The following is a 19,305-nucleotide window of genomic DNA, read 5'->3' as shown; positions in this document are numbered from 1 at the left end:
TAAGCCAAAAGGGGGTTTCCAAGAACGTGAGAGCAGCGAGTCAGCGACAGCCAACAAGAAAGGAAGGAATCTGGAATGCTTTCCAACGGCTCACAATGGCGGAGCTCTAGTGGGGTCGGAGGGGTCCCGCCAATCACACATTTAAAATATATATATATATATATATATATATATATATATATATATATTATTGAGGTACAAGTCTAATTTTTTATTTTTATAAGTTTGTATATTAGTACTACAGTATCTTTTAGTCTATGGTTTAAGCTATGTTAATTTTACATAATTTAAAATCGAATTTGGAAATCCTGTAGTGCATTCCGCCGATGACTCTGATTTAATCACAACTCCTATTAATTCAAGCCGTTTATTGTTTGAATCAAATCTGAGCCGCAGCGCGTCCTATAGGATTCCCGGTTCCTTTAAATCAGCTTACTAATTTTTTATGTATTACTTTGGTAGCTAGACAAGAAGTAGTATATATGTGGGTGTGCGGGCACGCTTTAGTAATTGAAGAAAAAGTATAGCATATTTACGTAGTAATTATCGATACATTAGGCCAAAACTAACGAAATATATTTTATATAAGGGTACTGCTATGGGTACCGACCGGACCATAGGGAAAATGCACCGACGGCCACCGGACAGCAGTCTCCGGCCACCGGACGGCCGTTCCGAGCGGTCCAAAAATTTTAAAAAATAAAACCGAGTGGGCCTACGCGAGAATCAATGGCATCCGAGGTGTGTAGGGTACTTGATCCGAGCACCCCTTTTTCGTGTATATATGCGGACGCGCTTTAGTAATTGAAGAAAAAGTATACCATATTTACGTAGTAATTATCGATACATTAGGCCAAAACTAACGAAATATATTTTATATAAGGGTACTGCTATTGGTACTGACCGGACCATAGGGAAAATGCACCGACGGCCACCGGATGGCTGTCTCCGGCCACCGGACGGCCGATCCGAGCCGTCCAAAAATTTTAAAAAATAAAACCGAGTGGGCCTACGCGAGAATCAATGGCATCCGAGGTGTGTAGGGTACTTGATCCGAGCACCCCTTTTTCATGTATATTTTTGGACGGCTCGGATCGGCCGTCCGGTGGCCGGAGAGTGCCGTCCGATGGCCGTCGGTGAATTTTCCCTATGGTCCGGTCAGTACCAATAGGATTTCTGTTTATATAATGCTTAGAACACCAAAAATTTATTTTAATATAAAAAGCGTATATATCATTTCTAAGAAAAATTGATCTCTTCATAGGGCTCCCCTCGAATCTGAATCCTGGCTCCGTCAATGATGGCTCATGTTGCAATTTTTGTTCGTAAAGGTTTATTTGAGTTGAAGGTACACGGGAAGTAATGAAGGATATAAAACATCAATCAAGAAGTAAAAGTGTGATAGTTGTAACTTGTAATACATCAATGATTTATGGCGTTTGAAACTGAAATAATACTAATAACTTAAAGTAGGTTCGAGACAATTTAATTAAGATGGATTATTTTATATTGAGAAGTAAATAAAAATAAAAAATACTACAAATAAGTACTATGTAATTAGTACAGTAAAGTTTAACAAACGGAGCCGTAATATTATAAAGGAAAAGACGAAATGATTTCTCACAAAGGTTCAGACATGTTCATGATTTCTCGCCAAGGAAAGACATGTTCAACTTTTTTTTTAATGTACAACTCAGGTGTACTTCGGGCTTGTTTATTGGCACCTAATTAACAAATCTTTTGGCTCAATCTCACCGCTCACTTGCGGAATGAAATGTTCGACTTATACATAAATAGCTTTGTTGTTCAGAGTGGATTATTATTTATTTACTTACTCAATCGTGGTCATTTCTTGAAACATCCCCAACATAGTTGAGAGTCAAATGGTTAAATTTGAAACCATTTATTGCCAATCCCCTATTCTGTTTGGGTTTTGAGGAAGATTTTTTTTTAGAGGAATGAATAGAGAGAAATAAATCGAGAAAATTTATTAAAGACTGTGCCCAAAAATTTTGAGACTCAAAAAATAAACGAGGCCGCATCTCCTACCGTGCATATATAGTATCTATCAAATTTCAAAGATTGCAATAATTAAATTATGCTCGTGCAATTGATGACAGAGGGATGACAACTGACAGATACTATAGGGAAACTGGTACTTCAAAAATCTCAACGTCGACTAGAAGAAAGGAAAACAGTACTATATATTGAAGATAACTATGCATTTGATGGCACTGGCAAATTACTAAAACTTATCGCATGTTTGTTGACATAGGTGGTTGATTCTGTCGTTTCCAATGATAACGTTTTGAAATTCTCATTTTGGAGATTGTGACTCCTTGGCTGAATTGGAGTTGACAAGGTAACTTGATCAAGTTGATAAGCAGAGTTTAACAACTTCATCTTACTGGTACTCTAATTCAAATTGACCGAGAGACCTAAATTAAGGTACTCTTTGGAGCAAAAATATTTTAGAGTTCTAATTTTTTTTTTTTTTCATTATTGTTGACAAGCTATGCAGAGCTTCGATCATGCCGACTAGTTTCTCCAATTTATGTAGTCTTCCGTCTTGATTATATCAAATGCTCTAAAAGTAATTAAGCTTAAATTGAATTGTAGATGGAAGGAGATATAGATTAGGAGGGCGATATTGTAAAATGGAAATTGCAGTTTGCACGCACTTTGGATATATCTTGCCACATTACTGTACTATGATATACAAGACGGTGAAAACAAACATGCCGTACGTAATATATCATGTGGAGTAGCGTGTTACTATTTTGAATTGATAATCATGTTGGACCAAGAGTACACATAAACTTCTTACACTAGAGAATTGGACACTCCTAGCTCTTGAAAGGGAGAGCATAGAGGTTCACAACTTCACATGCCCATCTACCTCATAAAGATCAACTGAGGTTCACAACTTCACATGCCCATCAGCCTCATAAAGATCAACTGCCCTAGCTAAGTTAAAAAGTAAGGTAGCATAAAAGTTTAAATTGCTCTCTGTGCATGGTTTTATTGGTAAATATTCCAAAGTTTCGTCAACCAAATTACCTCATGTTGAAGCACTTTCCAAATTCACAAACCAAAAGTACTGTTTGTACATTTTGAGGAAAAGAAGAAAAGGGTGCATGTGGGTCAGCATCCAAATCATTAAAAGTTTAGAAAAAAGAAAATACTCCTATCCTTTAGGGCCTTCAGTTGCGCCTTTTTTTTTGTGTGCATGTTTTAACTTACTGTATAATCAAGTTTGTTTGTTTATTGTTTTCTTTATTTCTTCGATTGAATCAAGGTCCTTTACATGAGTAAAGAGATCGTATATTTGGGCGGCGGGATTGAGCCCCACGATTAATCAAGACATACGTAAGTTAGTCCGGAACACCTGATTAGTTATCAAAATTAGAATAAAATGACACAATTAACAAGTTGTCTGGGTCTCGTATCAGGACATGGGCTCAGAGGTTATTTCTTTTGCGTATACAAAACGTTTTTGGTTGAATTAATCAAGAAGCTGCTAAATTACAACTGATTAATTTTCTTCCTTCGATCCGAGTTCCAAACACCCGTAGAAAAGGACCTCTTGCCAACGGAATTCAACATAAATAGCTATCATCAAGAGTCACTTTTATCCTATCACCCTTTCAAGACAAAACTTGAGGAATTGTTTATTGTAGTATCTTAAAGTGTCTTGACATATTAACATACAAGTCGACTATTTTTTAAGAGATTAATTTCACCATTTATTACCAAAGGAGTCCATTAATGTCGAACAAAATCTACTATAAACTAGTTCCACAAAGATTTGATATATAAATTGTTCAAAAGAAGTTTTGAATATGAGACGTAGGCAGGAGGAGCAAACTTCCAAGTAGCAATTATTGTTATTTAGATCGAGCTGCAGTTTCAACTCCCTCTACAGTCTTTCTCATCTATCCCTCTCGAGCAAAGCCATACCACCGACGCAACCTCCCCCCACCATCGCAAACCACCACCAGGTGGGCCCACCCCACGGCCACCCAGGAGTCTTCTCCGCCCCTGTCGTAAAAACGCAATAGGAGAATGCGCTAGCCGGTTGAAAATCGCATATGGGGAATGCGTTATTTGCATGCGTGGATTCAGAAGCCATGCAATTCTCTGTATGCGCGATTAGGGTAACGCATACAGGAAGTGTGCTTTGCACTACTTTTACAAAATGTTAAGAAAATGATATATGTTGGGGAATTAATTTCTTAAAAAATAGTAGTATATGGCAAAAAAAAAACTCACGTTGGATGCTGCCGAAGCCTCTAGCTAGTCTGCACTATGGAGGGACCTCCATGATGTTGATAGACGTACACAGGACAAGGAGGTGTCTCGAGGGACGTACGTTGTTGTTTCATTTTCTTTCTGTTTTTTTGTCTTGTTACATTTGTTTGTCTTGTCACAGGTTGATATAAATCCTGCACCTTCCACATGTAAGAGTATTAAACAACCGGCTGTTCAAAGGTCACGGCCACTTGAACAAAAAAAAAAAAAAAAAATATATATATATATATATATATATATATATATATATATATATTGTGTTCCATTTGTTTTGTTACTTAGAATCGAATAAGTTATTACTTTTTATATAGTTCAATCAAATCGTCAAAATAGGCACACATGAGAGATATTCTCCTCTTTAGTTGGGTAATAACCAAAACACCTGAATACGTTTGTGTTATTGATAATTCATAGTTTTTTTTTTTTTTTTTGGCATTTATAGTTGGATTTGAGTTTAATCTTATTCTAAAAAATTAACCCCTTTTTTTTTTTTGCCTTTACTTGGTTGGAAATATTTGATTCTTAATTCCTAAATGACCAAAAAAAAAATAAAAAATTGGAGACTTTCAATTAAGGGATTCAAATATTTGTTAAGAACAAATAAACGTATCTCACAATATGACTTTAAAAAATTGGGTAAAAACATTACTCATACATGTTATAATACCATAATAAGAACCAAAGGTAACATGGTAAAAAAATCAAGCCATAATTCATTTTCATTATTTATATCCCAAACATTATTCCTATTGCTAAATATATTCTGCACATATCTCCAAAATATTTTACCAGATTCAAAACACATTCTAATCATAATTCAAAAAACCAAAAAGTCCAAAGCAAAATGCAAAAAAACAAAAATTGAGGCTCCCAAACAGTAGTTCTCCAACACTCTGTAGCAGGAGGTGTGGATCCAACGTTTTTTGGGATGTGCATCTCTATCATTTGCGGTCTTTGTTGGCCTTCAGTAGTTGTAGCCTCAGAACTAACATCCCTAATGTCATTAGTCGACTCGCTCACTTTGTGTCGCCGGAGACCCACTTCCTTCGTTTATCGTCGGGCATATATCGTGGATCACCTTTTTTGAACAAAATCAGACGGCAAGATTTTTTCTTTATTGAAACCCACTTTGTATGGCAAAAACATAAACATGTCACAAGAGTCCAAATCGACCAAGGGGTTGGGGTTCTAGTGCATAAGTTGCAGTATGATATGTTTTTTCATTCTTTTCCTTTGTTTTGCATATATACGCCTTAATTATTAAGGAAAGCTACTCGACAGTCGTGGGGGAGGTTACTCTTATGCTCATTCCCCTCATTTGTTGCCGGAGGTCCACGTTCGGCGTCTGGTGCAGCGTTTGCATGATCGACCCTCCTCCTTAATTATGATTGCCAAAATTATGTAAACTCCAATCATCTGCAATCATAATTTATCACATTTAGCATTGTAGCGCTTTTTATCATCTAATAATACTAACATATTAGAGCTTTCAAGTGCGAAGTTTAGTTTACACGTCCTATAATCCATATATAAATAATACACAATGAGACTAAGACTCACCGGATTAAATTCGAATTCAATATCCAAAAGAACACATAAGCATTTGAATAAAAATCCGAAAGGCGCATCTACGAAAACTTTACCACTCACCACAAAGCTTTGAGCATCCTTAAGAGGTCCATCACTCTCCATTCTCCAGAGGTCCATCGTCTGAAAGGCGTCCACAAAAACTTTACTACTCATCACAGAGCTTTTAGCATTCTCGAGAGGTCCATCACTCCATCGTTAGAAAGGCGTCTCGAGTTGCTTTATATGTTAATATAATTTTATGAGCTTTCCCCAATTATATATAGATTATCTGTGGTGATCCATAATTTTGGGTGACTATCCCACATCCACCTCTTTCGCTGACCTGATCCGGTCTCCATTTACATGGTTAGTGCTGATTCTGCTTCCTTCTACCGCCCATAGCGCTGGAGCACACATGTACGAGAAAATTTTGGTTGCAAATAGAAGAAATTTTTTGTTGCAAATCGGTACCCGTGCACCACATTCGAGCCATCAAAACAATGCAATCGACGGCTCCGATTGAAACACTCTTTTCCTTTTTCTTTTTAAAAAAAAATCCGTTCGATACCTTTCAATCCGAGCCATCGATTGTATTTTTGGATGATTCGGATGTTTTATACGGGTACCAAGTAAGCCATACCTATTTGCGGATAAATTTTTGGATGCAAATAGGATATGATTGACGTAGTAACCGGATAACACATCCGTATAGAAAAATTCTCCGTACATACCCAGCCTCCTCTCGCTGGTGTAACCACAAAAAGTGGACCAAGGTTCCATTAGAGCACCAATGAACTACAGGCTGATTTGGCTTAAAAAGTAGAATAGTAATTTATTTTTTATTTTTATTCAAATTTTTATCGCATTTGTTACTTTCGCATCAAATTTTTTTGATTTATTGATTCGTCTCAACAAAAGGAATCGGAAAATTAAAAAAATTTGATCGAAACTCATAATTTTTTCCAAAAAAGACAAAAAAAAGTTGTTTTATTGACTAATTTTTGTCTTTATTCAAAAAATTATAGTTTTGATCATATTTTTTTACTTTTCTGATTTCACTCAACGAGAAATCAATAAATCATAAAAATTTAACGCAAAACAAATAAATGCAAATTTTTTTTTGAATAAAAACAAAAAAATGTCACTTGACTTACTAATCCAAAACTAGTCTACGGATTGAAGGGCTGTCCCATAGGGCGCCTTGGTGCAGTGGGGACATCACAGTGTTTAGTCGTGGGGTCGAAAAAAAAAACTAACTATTACTCGTAATTTTTTTTTTCCAAATTAATAATTGGCACCATTATAATTTGACGATGACACACCACACTATTATTTCCTCTCTTAAAATCCAACCTCTCCTCGGAAAATTATTTCCCCTCTCGAAACCCACCTCACTCTTTGTAAAAAAATTATTGAATGGTATTGGGGCACTGCCACGTGGTACTCCAATATTTCTACTGCTAAGTCTATAGACACCACAAAACTATGTAGCGTTGAAAGGTGTTAGGGCACCACTTAGTGAAACCCCGTCGAATGCAATTATTATCTCTCATTACTATTGATTTTTCTATTTATAATTAGTAGGAGAATTTATGCTTATGAAAGACCCCACGTTTCCAAAATCTTGAAGTCGCCACTGTGTACGGGTCAATTTGTGCGCACATTAACTAAAATTTGTAATTGCGTCTTCTTAGACGGGCAAGCCCTTTAATTTTCTTTTTCAATTCCCAGTTCCCACTCGGACAAACCACTTGGGTTAATTGTTTTCACATCCCATGGAATAGTAGTGATTGGGTGTTTAGACAAATAAGCCAAAATGGCTTATTTTTTGTCCTTATTCAAATTTTTTTCGTATCATTTGGCTTATCCTCATTTTTTTGGGAATTATTGCATCTTCATGACGAGAGAAATCTAAAAAGTATAAAATTTTGATCGAAATCCAATTTTTTTTTGAATAAAGACGAAAAAAATTAATAAGCCAATTTTTTCGTCTTTATTCAAAAAAATTGGATTTCGGTCAAAATTTTTTACTTTTTAAATTCCTCTTGTCGTGAAGATGCAATAATCTCCAAAAAAAATGACAATAAGCCAAGTGATACGAAAAAAATTTGAATAAGGACAAAAAATAAGCCACTTTGACTTATTTGTCCGAACACCCATAGTAATTTGTTTTATCAGAATAACAATTTCGATTTGAAACTGTACGGATCTGTCAATTCAGGTTTGGGCCTGTGTTGGAAATTGGTGGCACGCATTGATTAGTGTTGTATAGTACGTTACGCTTTTACAGCCTGTTTGGTATCCGAGAGTTCGCGTGAGAAGAAAAGAGATGGGGAGATAACTCAATATCTCCCTCGTTTGGAAGGGGAACAAGGCGAGAGAGGGTGTGAGACGAAGAGAGACCAGAATCCCTCCCAAGACCAGTTCCGTTTCTCGCCAAAAGTGACGAGATTCCATAAGAAAGGAGAGCGTGTGATCCAACCCCTCGTTAGATCGTCATCGGATGAGTGGTTGTGCGTCGCCGAGAGAGAGAGAGAGAGAGAGAGAGATCACACCCTTTTCTTTTCTTTTCTTTTCTCAATAATAAAAGAGAACACACCACTTTCTTTTTTTTCTTATTCCTCCGTCCAAAAGGACTGTTAGGCTCCGTTCCGGAAACGGAAAAAAGCCCTTATTTTTTAAGAAGGCAATTTCAAGCTCAAAAATGAGGGGTTTATTGAAATCTAAAAATATACATTATGGATCTTGTTTGAAAGATCTCATTGAGATCTTTTATACGATGCAAAAAAAATTAAAAATTTATTTTTCATTTACATTATTTTTGAGTTTGAAAATGTGAAATAAGCTGTTTATTTTTTAAGAAGGTTTCTGGAACGGGGTCTTAGTACTACAATGCTCTTTTTATGAGTAAGTTAGAAAAAATAAAAATAAAAACCAAAGGTTTAACTTGGAGAATCGTCAAACAAAATCAGGACATTTGAAACCAATGGTTATGTAGCTGTATTTACGTGCAATGAGGATACGAATTTATTTATCATAGAAAAAAATTTAAAACCATGGGTTGTGGAGGGATTAGAGGCAGTATAAATTCTTTAAACCTATGAAAACAAAAAAATCCCCGTTCAAAAAAAAAAAAAGACAACAAAAAATCATAATTCTATGGGTATCATCAGGGAGTGCACCGATGGTGCATAAATCAACATGTGGGCCCACTTTGGGATCTTACACAAATGATCCGAGCCAGTCAATAAATTCAAAACACATTCGAAAAAAATTCTGCTTAATCAAGTGTAAGTTGTTGATCCAATTGTCAAATTCTTTTCAAAATTTAGAATTTAGGATCGTAAATGAAAAATTCGAACATTGAATGAAGCGTTTACAATTATTCGTTTGAGCTCAATTTTTACCTAGCCACTTGAAAATTTATTTTACAATAATGAAGGGCTCGATTGGATCGTTTGTACTAAATCCTAAAATAGGCTCCACATTCCGATCCGAGTCGGTATCCTCAAACAAAATCAACCCAGGACAATGCCCTGGTAATCAGAGAAGCCAAAGAAGCACAAGGTCCACAAACCATCTAGGTTAGTCATCCCAACCACAATCACCACACATCTAAAACCACCCCATACAACCAAACAAAACGACGGACTTCGTGTTGGTGCTGTGCAGTGGTGTGCGCAGCACCGTGCTGCACACCTCCGAGTTATCGGCTCGTGCATCTGACTGCTCGGATCTCATCTCGGTAACCAACAATCGAAAGTCATTCATTGTTGAGATGAGATCCGAGCCGTCGGATGAACAATCCGACGGCATAGAGGTGCGCAGCATGGTGCTGCACACACCAATGCATAGCACCATCCCCCAATTCCAAAACGACATAGAGAGAGTCCTTTTCTAATCTCCAGATCGATTGTCACACCCACTGCGCAAAAAATCGTCACCCCATGTGTGGCATAGAGTTCTTTTCTAAGCTCAAGATTCAAGCCTCCTGTTCGGACCGGTACCTGAAACTGGCGCCTTAGACCAACTCGGCCATCTTGACTTCGATCCGTAGGGGATAATTGCTATAGATGGAAACGGCAGGCAGGAGAAATTTATGGGTGTTGGGTGGGTATTATGTGATATCCGCTCGGCGCATCCTGACCGTCCCATTTGATTTTGAGAAAGAGTAGTGGTGTGAGAGGTGATAAATCGTTTCAATCTGGAACGTCCAATATACTTTTAGTGATCAACTTTTTCACTACAGAAACCCAATATGGCCATATTCCTAACTTAAGGAAAATTCAATGCATATTTAGTGTTATCCTCAAAACTAGCTTATTGTTCTTGTCTGTTTGGCTCTCTTCCCGTCACCAACTTTGGTTGCAGCGCAGGGGATCCCAGTAGAGTCAATGTAGGTCAACCAGGGGCACGGGCCCCCACTGTAATTTTTTTTTTTTTGACTCAAATAAGTTTTTAATCAACTCGTCCAAATACAGAAACATAAAAGCCAAAATACCTGAATACATTTGCGTTACTGATAATTCATCGTTTTTTTTTTTTTTTTTTGTGCATTTAGTTGGATTTGAGTTTAATCTTATTCTAACAAATTAATTGTTTTCTTTTTTGCCTTTACTTGGTTGGAAATATTTGATTCTTAATTCCTAAATGACCAAAAAAAAATAAAAAATTGGAGACTTTCAATTAAGGGATACAAATATTTGTTAAGAACAAATAAACATATCTCACAATATGACTTTAAAAAATTGGGTAAAAACATTACTCATACATGTTATAATACCACAATAAGAACCAAGGGTAACATGGTAAAAAAATCAAGCCATAATTCATTTTCATCATTTATCTCTCAAACATTATTCCTATTGCTAAATATATTCTGCACATATCTCCCAAACATTTTACCAGATTCAAAACACATTCTGATCATAATTCAAAAAACCAAAAAGTCCAATGCAAAAAACCAAAAATTGAGTCTCCCAAAGAGTCCCCAGTTCTCCAACACTTTTGTAGGAGGAGGTGTGGATCCAACATTTTTTGGGATGTACTTCTCTATCATTTGCGGTCTTCGTTGACCTTCAGTAGTCGTAGCCTCGGAACTAGCATCCCTACTGTCATCTGCCAACGAGCTTACTTTGTATCGCCGGAGACCCACTTCCTTCGTTTATCGTCAGGCATATATCGTGGATCACCTTTTTTGAACAAAATCATACAGCAAAGTTTTTTCTTTATTGAAACCCACTTTATATGGAAAAAACATAAACAAGCCAAAGGGTCAAAATCGACCAAGGGGTTGGGGTCCTAGTGCATCAGTTACAATATGAACTTTTTTTCATTGTTTTCCATCCTCGTGCGTATGAACGAAAGCTACTCGACAGTCGGGGGAGGTTACACTTATGCTCATTCCGCTCGTTTGTTGCCGGAGGTCCACGTTCGGCATTTGGTGTGGCGTTTGCACGATCGATCTTCCTCTTTATGATTGCCAAAACTATGCAAACCCCAATCATCTGCAACCATAATTTATCACGTTCAACATTGTAGCGCTTTTTATCATCTAATACTAATACTAATATATTAGGGCTTTCAAGTGTGAAGTTTAGTTTACACGCCCTATAATCCATATATAAATAATACGCAACGAGACCAAGACTCACTGGATTAAATTTGAATTCAATATCCAAAAGAACACATATGCATTTGAATAAAAATCCGAAAGGCGTATCCACAAAAACTTTACCACTCGCCACAAAGCTTTGAGCATCCTTAAGAGGTCCATTGCCCTCCATTCTCCAGAGGTCGATCGTCCGAAAGGCGTCCACAAAAATTTTACTACTTGCCACAGAGCTTTGAGCATTTTTCAGTGGTTCATCGCTCCATCGTCCGAAAGGCGTCTCGAATTGCTTTTTAGTTTTTACCATCATCCGGAAGGGGTCTCGAATTACTTTTTTCGTTAATTTTTATGAGCTTTCCCCAACTATATATAGACTTCTCTATTAGATTATCTGTGGCGATCCATAATTTTGGGTGACTATCCCACATCCACCTCTTTCGCTGACCTGATCCGGTCTCCATTTTACTTGGTTAGTGGTGTTCTGCTTTCTTCTACCGCCCATAGCGCTGGAGCACACACGTACGAGAAATTTTTGGGTTAAAATAGGAGAAATTTTTTGTTGCAAATCATGTACTACGTGGTATACGTGCAACACATTCGAGTCGTCCAAACAATGCAACTGACAGCTCGGATTGTAACACTCTTTTCCTTGTCCTTTTCTTTTTTTAATCCGTTTGATACTGTTCAATCCGAGCCGTTTGTGGAGTTTATATGCAAATAGGGTACGATTGACGTGGTACCTGGATAGCACACCCGATTAGCAAAAATTTCTCCCTATGTACCCATCCTCCTCTCATTGGTGTAACCAGAAAAAGTCGGACCAAGGTTCCATGAGAGCGCCAATGCACTACGAATTGAAGGGCTATCTCGGAGGGCGCATTTTTTTTCCAAATTAATAATTGACACCTTCAGAATTTGATGATGATACCACGTTAGATTATTTCCTCACTTAAAATCCAACCTCTCCTCGGTGAAAGTTTTACCAATCCCATCACAATTTGATGACCACACTCAATTAAATTATTTCCCCAATTGAAACCCACCTCACCCTTTGTAAAAAAAATAATTAAGTGGTCTTGGAGCACTGCCACATAGTGCCCTAATATTCCTAAACACTACATATTTCCATCAGTCCACCACTAAATGTGTGGACATCACAAAACTATGTGGCGTTGAAAGGTGTTAGAGCACCAATTGGCGAAACTCCATCAAATGCAATTATTAACTGTCATTACTATTGATTTTTCTATTTGTAATTAGTAGGAGAATTTATGCCAATGAATTAGGGGTGAGCATAGTCTGAATTGGTTTAGTTTTATAATAAACCAAGAACCAAATCAATAACTACGGATTAGGAATTTTGAGAACCAAACCAACTCACAAAAGACGTAGAACCAAACCAATCCAAACCATTAAAATACGGATCGGTATCAGTTTAAAACCATGGTTTGCTTTGAACTAAGCTATCATCTTCAAAAAATATTTCAAGTACTTAAAATTACGAAGATAAATTAGGGTAATTAAAGTATTTACCATGTTAGCTTTATATAGAATAGGAATAGGTTTTCTTGTATAGAAAGCTAGGATAATTAGTTTTTGTGTTGAAGAAATTTAGAGGAATAGGAATTGGAATTGATTTTTATGTATAGAAATTTAGGAATTGGACTATGGAAATTGACTGATCTGGTAATCCCATGTGCTTTTTGTGTATAATAAATTAATAACCTTGGAGTCTCGCTACAGTGTACAAGTTAACTTGTGTGCACATTAACTAATTTTAGGACCTCAAAATTAACAGCATGACAAATCTCCAATGGCCCCAAGACTTGAAATATTTGGCCTTCGTGAAATTCATACTTGCGTCTTTTTAGATGGGCAAGCCCTTTAATTTTCTTTTCAATTCCCACTTTTTTTTTTTTTTTTTGAAGAGGTTTTCAATTTCCACTTGGGTTAATTGTTTTCGCATCCCATGGAATAGTAGTGATTTTGTTTTATGAGAAAATAACAATTCCGATTTGAAACTGTAAGGTTCTATCAATTCAGGTTTGGGCCTGTGTTGAAAATTTGTGGCACGGATTGATTAGTGTTGTATAGTACGTTACGCTATTAGTAATGCAATGCTCTTTTTATGAGTATCATTTAAGAGAGTGAACCAATTAAAAATATTAGAAAACAAAAAATTGAACCAAAGGTTTAACTTGGAGAATCGTCAAACAAAACCAGGACACTTGGCACCAACGGTTATGTAGCTGTACTTACGTGCAATGAGGATACGAATTTATTTACCATAGACAAGAAAATTAATACGATGGGTTGTGGAGGGATTTGAGGCAGCATAAATTCTTTTAACCAATGAAAATAAAAATAAAAATCTCCGTTCAAAAAAAAATTACAACAAAAAATCATAATTGGTATCATTGGGGAGCGCACCGATGGTGCATAAATTGACATGTGGGCCCACTTCGGGGTCTCACACAAATTTTTCAAGCCAGTCAATAAATTCAAAAAAAAAATCGGAAAAATTCTGCTTAATTGAGTGTAAGTTGTTGATCCAATTGTCAAATTCTCTTCAAAATTTAGAATTTAGGATCATAAATGAAAATTTTGAACATTGTATGAAGCACTCACAATTATTCTTTTGAGCTCAATTTTTACCAGGCCACTTGAAAGATTATTTTGCAATTAATGAAGGGCTCGATCGAATCATTTGCATCAAATCTTAAAGTAGGCTCCACATTTCGATCTGTGTCGGTACCCTCAAAAAAAATCAACCCAGGACAATGTCCTGGCCGTAAACAGAAAGACGCCAAAGAACCACGAGGTCCACGAGACCATCTTTAGGTTAATCATCCCAACCACAATCACCACAAAATCTAAAACTATCCCCATACAAACCAAACAAAACGACATAGAGAGATAGAGAGTCCTTTTCTAATCTCTAGATCGGTCGTCACACCCACCGCGCAAAAAATCGTCACCCCATGCTTGTGTGGCATGGAGTCCTTTTCTAAGCTGATGATTCAAGCCTCCTGTTTCAAGGAACCCGGTAATGCTGCCGAGCGGGTGCCGAGCGGCATCCAACAGTTCCTTTTGACATGGACAGTTCGGATTGTATCTGAGTGCATACAGATTTGAATCGTTCATTGCTCAGTAAAGATTTGAGTCGTCGATTGCCGAGATGAACGGTCGGATCGGCCGCCCGACACCCGCTTGGGCTTGGCAACATCCCCCATTCCTGTTTTTAAGAGGGTGTTTGGGAGCGGTTCCGTACCACTTGTTTCTAGATTATATGCAAGTGTTGGGTAGGGATTCTGAGAACGAATTGTGCAATTTCTTTTGAGTAATTCACTATTTTTGTGCAAATATGAAACCTTAAATTTACAGCTCTCGTGCACCTTGATGACTGACAATTTCACCTTCATCCTTAGGCAAGTACAAAATTTACTCATCGCCATGATTTGAGCTTTTCTATCACCAAAGCGGGTTGGCCAAGTTTTTGAGAAAACAATAAGTGTTTGTTGCGCCACCACTATGTGGGCCTATCCCACGGCCACCCTGAAGTCTTCTCCGCACCTGCCATAGAAAAGCACTTGGAGAATGCGCTACCCGGTTGAAAAAACACATTTGACGAATGCGCTATTTGCTTGCGTGAATTTAGATACCATGCAATCTCTGTATACGCAATTAGGGTAATGCATACATGAAGTGTGTTTTGCACTACTTTACAAAATGTTTAGAAAATTACATTTTTTGGTGAATTTTTTGGGAAATATTAGTGTATCGGCAGAAAAAACTCATGTTGGATGCTGCCGATCGAAGCCTCTAGCTAGTTTGCACTACGGAGGGACCTCCATGATGTGATATAGATCCATTGGGGGATGGTACCGAGCAGTGGTATGCGTAATACCATGTTGCGCACCTCTGAGCTGTCGGATCGCGACGGCTCAAATCTCATCTCGGCAATGAACGACTCTCGATCGTTGGTTGTCGAAATGAGATTGATCCGACGGCTCGGAGGTTCACAGCACCGTGCTATGCACAATACTGCACAGCACTAATCCGATGTTTGATATAGACATATACAGAGGTTTCTTGAGGAGGGTTATTGTTTCATTTTCCTTCTGTTTTTTGTTTTTTTTCTCTGTCTTTTTCTATTTGTTTGGGTATCTGAAACAGTGCAAGAATATCCAATTAAAACCTCACAGGTTGATATAAAACAACCGGCTGTTCAAAGGTCACGTCCACTTGAACAACAAAAAAATTGTGTTCCATTTTTTTTTTTTACAGGAATCGAATAAGTGATTACTTTTTATATATATAGTTCAATCAAATCGTCAAAATACGCACACATAAAAGATATTTTCATCTTTAGTTGGGTAATAACCAAAATACCTGAATATGTTTGCGTTACTGACAATTCATAGTGTTTTTTTTGGATTTGAGTTTAATCTTATTCTAAGGAATTAATCGTTATATTTTTTGCCATTACTTGGCTAGAAATATTTGATTCTTAATTCTAAATGACAAAATAAAAAAATTTGTAGACTTTCAATTAAGGGATATGTACAAATTTTTGTTAAGAAAAAATAAACATATCTCACAATATGAATTTAAAAAATTGGCTAAAAACATTATTTATACATGTTATAATACCATAATAAGAACCAAAGGTAACATGGTAAAAAATCAACCCATAATTCATTTTCATCATTTATCTCCCAAACATTATTTCTATTGCAAAATACATTTGGCACATATCTCCCAAACACTTTACCAGATTCAAAACACATTCTGATCATAATCGAAAAAATCAAAAACTCCACAAGCAAAATGCAAAAAGCCAAAAATTGAGGCTCCCAAACAACCCTAGTTCTCCAACACTTCTGTAGCAGGAGGTGTGGATCCAACATTTTTTGGGATGTGTGTCTCTAGCACTTGCGGTCTTCGTTGGCCTTCAGTAGTTGTAGCCACAAAATTTACATCCCTAATGTCATCAACTGGCGGCTCTCTTTGTGTCGCCAGAGATCCACTTCCTTCGTTTATTGCACCCATTTCCCTTGTTTGTTGCTGGAGGTCCACGTCTAGCGTATGGTATGGCATTTACACAACCGACCCTCCTCCTTATGATTGCCAAAACTATGCAAACCCCGGTTAGGGATTTCAAGTGCAAAGTTTAATTTATGCGCCCTATAATCAGATATACATATATAACACATATAACAAGCAAGGAGACCAAGAGTCACCGGATTGAACTCAAATTCAATGTCCAAAAGAATTTGAATAAAAATCCGAAAAGGCATATCCACAATAATTTTACTACTCGCCACAGAGCTTTGAGCATTCTCCATAGGTCCATCGCCCTCCATTCTCCAGAGGTCCATCACCCTCCATTCTTGAGAGGCTCATAGTCCGAAAGACGTCTGGAGTTGCCTTTTACGTTAATTTTTATGAGCTTTTCCCAACTATATATAGACGTCTCTATTCGATTATCTGTGGCGAGCCATAATTTTAGGTGACTATCCCATATCCACCTCTTTCGCTAACCTGATCCGGTCTCCATTTACTTAGTTAATCAGTGGTGCTTCTGCTTCCTTCTACCGCCCATCGCGCTGGAGCAAACACGTACGAAATTTTTTTGGGTGAAAATAGGAGAAATTTTTTGTTGCAAATCAGGTACCACGTGGTATCCGTGCAGCACATTCAAGTGGTCAAGACAATGCAACTAACAGCTCGGATTGTAACGCTCTTTTCCTTTTCTTTTCTCTCTCTCTCTCTCTCTCTCTCTTTTTTAAATCCGCTCGGTACCTTTCAATCCAAGCCGTTGATTGCATTTTCAGATGGCTCGGATATGCTACACGAGTACCACGTCAGCCGTACCATAGAAATTTTTGGGTGCAAATAGGATACGACTGACGTGGTGCCCGAGTAGCACACCCGTGTAGCAAAAATTTCTCCGTACTTATCCATCCTCCTCTCATTGGTGTAACCGCAAAAAGTCGGACCAAGGTTCCATTAGAGTGCCAATGCACTACGAAGTGAAGGGCTATCCCGTAGGGTGCATTTTTTATTCCAATTAATAATAATTGACACCATTGTAATTTGATGATGACAACACACTTGATTATTTCCTCGCTTAAAATCCAACCTCTTCGGTTAAAAGTTTTATCAACCCATCACAATTTGATGACCACACCCAATTAGATTATTTCCACAATTGAAACCCACCTCACCTTTGTAAAAAATTACTATTGAATGGTCTCGGGTCACTGCTACGAAGTACCCTAATATTTCTAAACACTACACATTTTCATCAAGTTCACCGCTACGTGTATGGACACTATAAAAATATGTGGCGTTGAAAGGTGTTAGGGCACCACTTGGCGAAATCCTATCGGATGCAATTATTAACTGTCATTACTATTGATTTTTCTATTTATAATTAGTAAGAGAATTTATGCTTATGAATGACCCCACGTTTTCAAAATCCTGAAGTCGTCAGTGTGTACGGGTCATTTTGTCCTCACATCGACTAATTTCGGGACCTTGAAATTAACAGCCGGACAAACCTCCAGTGATCCCGAGACTTAGAATGTTTGGCCTTCGTGAAATTCGTACTTGCGTCTTCTTGAATGGGCAAGCCCTTTAATTTTCTTTTTCAATTCCCACTTGGGCAAACCAATTGGGTAAATTGTTTATGTTTGGTTGGTAGTTTAGTTTAGTTTAGTTTTGGTAGTGGGTGGAGAGAGAAATAGGGTAATGATTGGAGATAGGGGTAATGATTGGAGAGAGATAGAGAGAGAAATGAAATTAATAATTAGAGATATAGGGTAATAATTGGAGAAATATATAGGGTAATGATTGAAAGCAAAACTAAAACTAAAACTAAATTGGCAACCGAACAAAGTTGTTTTATCAGAATAACAGTTTCGATTTGAAACTATATAAGGATCTATCAATTCAGGTTTGGGCCTACGTTACGCTATTAGTACTGCAATGCTCTTTCTATGAGTAAGTTAATTCCTTCAAGAGAGCGAACCAAAAATATTTATAAAAAAGAAAAGAACACAAGGTTTGTCAAACAAAACCAGGACACTTGGCACCAACGGTTTTATAGTCGTATTTAAGTGCAATGAGGATACAAAATTGGTTTGATTTTGTAGCAGGCCGAGCTTAATTATGATTCCACCTTGGACCACATCTACTCCTTTTGACGTCGTCAGCCTCTGCAAAGGCTGTTAACCCATTTCATCTATGCTCGGCCTGAGCCGAGACATGTTAGTCGTCGGCTGATTTACCTTGTGTCCGACAAACAGAAAAGATCTACGCCAAGCTCGGCTACCATTTAGGGACGGCCACGCAGACTGACGCCTAACGCGGGTTCCCTTCGTGCTCGGCTTCCCTTCGGGCTAGGCGTACCAACACACACCTCTGGGCTCGGCCACCTGCGCGGCCACATGTCCACCCATGTGCGAAGACGGTTACGCTATGGGATAATCAAGGGCGCACATGGATCATGCCAGCTGCTTCGTTTCGCTCCGATGATAATAATAATGCGGAATAATACCCTAAGCGTAGGGTTTAACACGTCGTTTGAAGCATAATAAACCGGAAATCCGGGATCGTACCCAAGGGAATAATTATATGGCTTGCTCGGATTTGTAGATGGAAGTACGGGCTTTCGGCTTTTAGACAGCCAACTTTGTTTTACTTTAAACGGTGGAAATAAAAGGCTAAATTAAAAAGGAATTAACTAGGGAAAAGATAGGTTAGGTCTAGGAATTATTAACACCCAAGACCCGAGCTAAATCACACTT

At 37.6% G+C, this 19,305-nt stretch overlaps 2 protein-coding genes across 2 annotated transcripts in view; both read right to left on the bottom strand.

Moving 5' to 3' along the window:
* Positions 1-19,305, bottom strand: part of LOC131325429 (WD-40 repeat-containing protein MSI4-like) — a 64,141-nt gene that overhangs the window by 34,488 nt on the left and 10,348 nt on the right. The window lies entirely within an intron of this gene.
* On the bottom strand, positions 5,409-11,817 carry LOC131325432 (uncharacterized). Its single transcript, XM_058357698.1, has 3 exons — positions 11,535-11,817; positions 11,312-11,387; positions 5,409-5,609 (listed from the first exon to the last, which is right to left on the bottom strand). The coding sequence occupies exons 1-3, from the start codon at positions 11,799-11,801 to the stop codon at positions 5,605-5,607; spliced, it is 348 nt and encodes a 115-aa protein (XP_058213681.1). The 5' UTR covers positions 11,802-11,817; the 3' UTR covers positions 5,409-5,604.

Source organism: Rhododendron vialii, chromosome 5a (assembly GCF_030253575.1).
Source record: "Rhododendron vialii isolate Sample 1 chromosome 5a, ASM3025357v1".
Classification (NCBI taxonomy): domain Eukaryota; kingdom Viridiplantae; phylum Streptophyta; class Magnoliopsida; order Ericales; family Ericaceae; genus Rhododendron; species Rhododendron vialii.
Note: the sequence above shows the minus strand (reverse complement) of the source record. Positions and strands in the feature narration are given on the sequence as shown.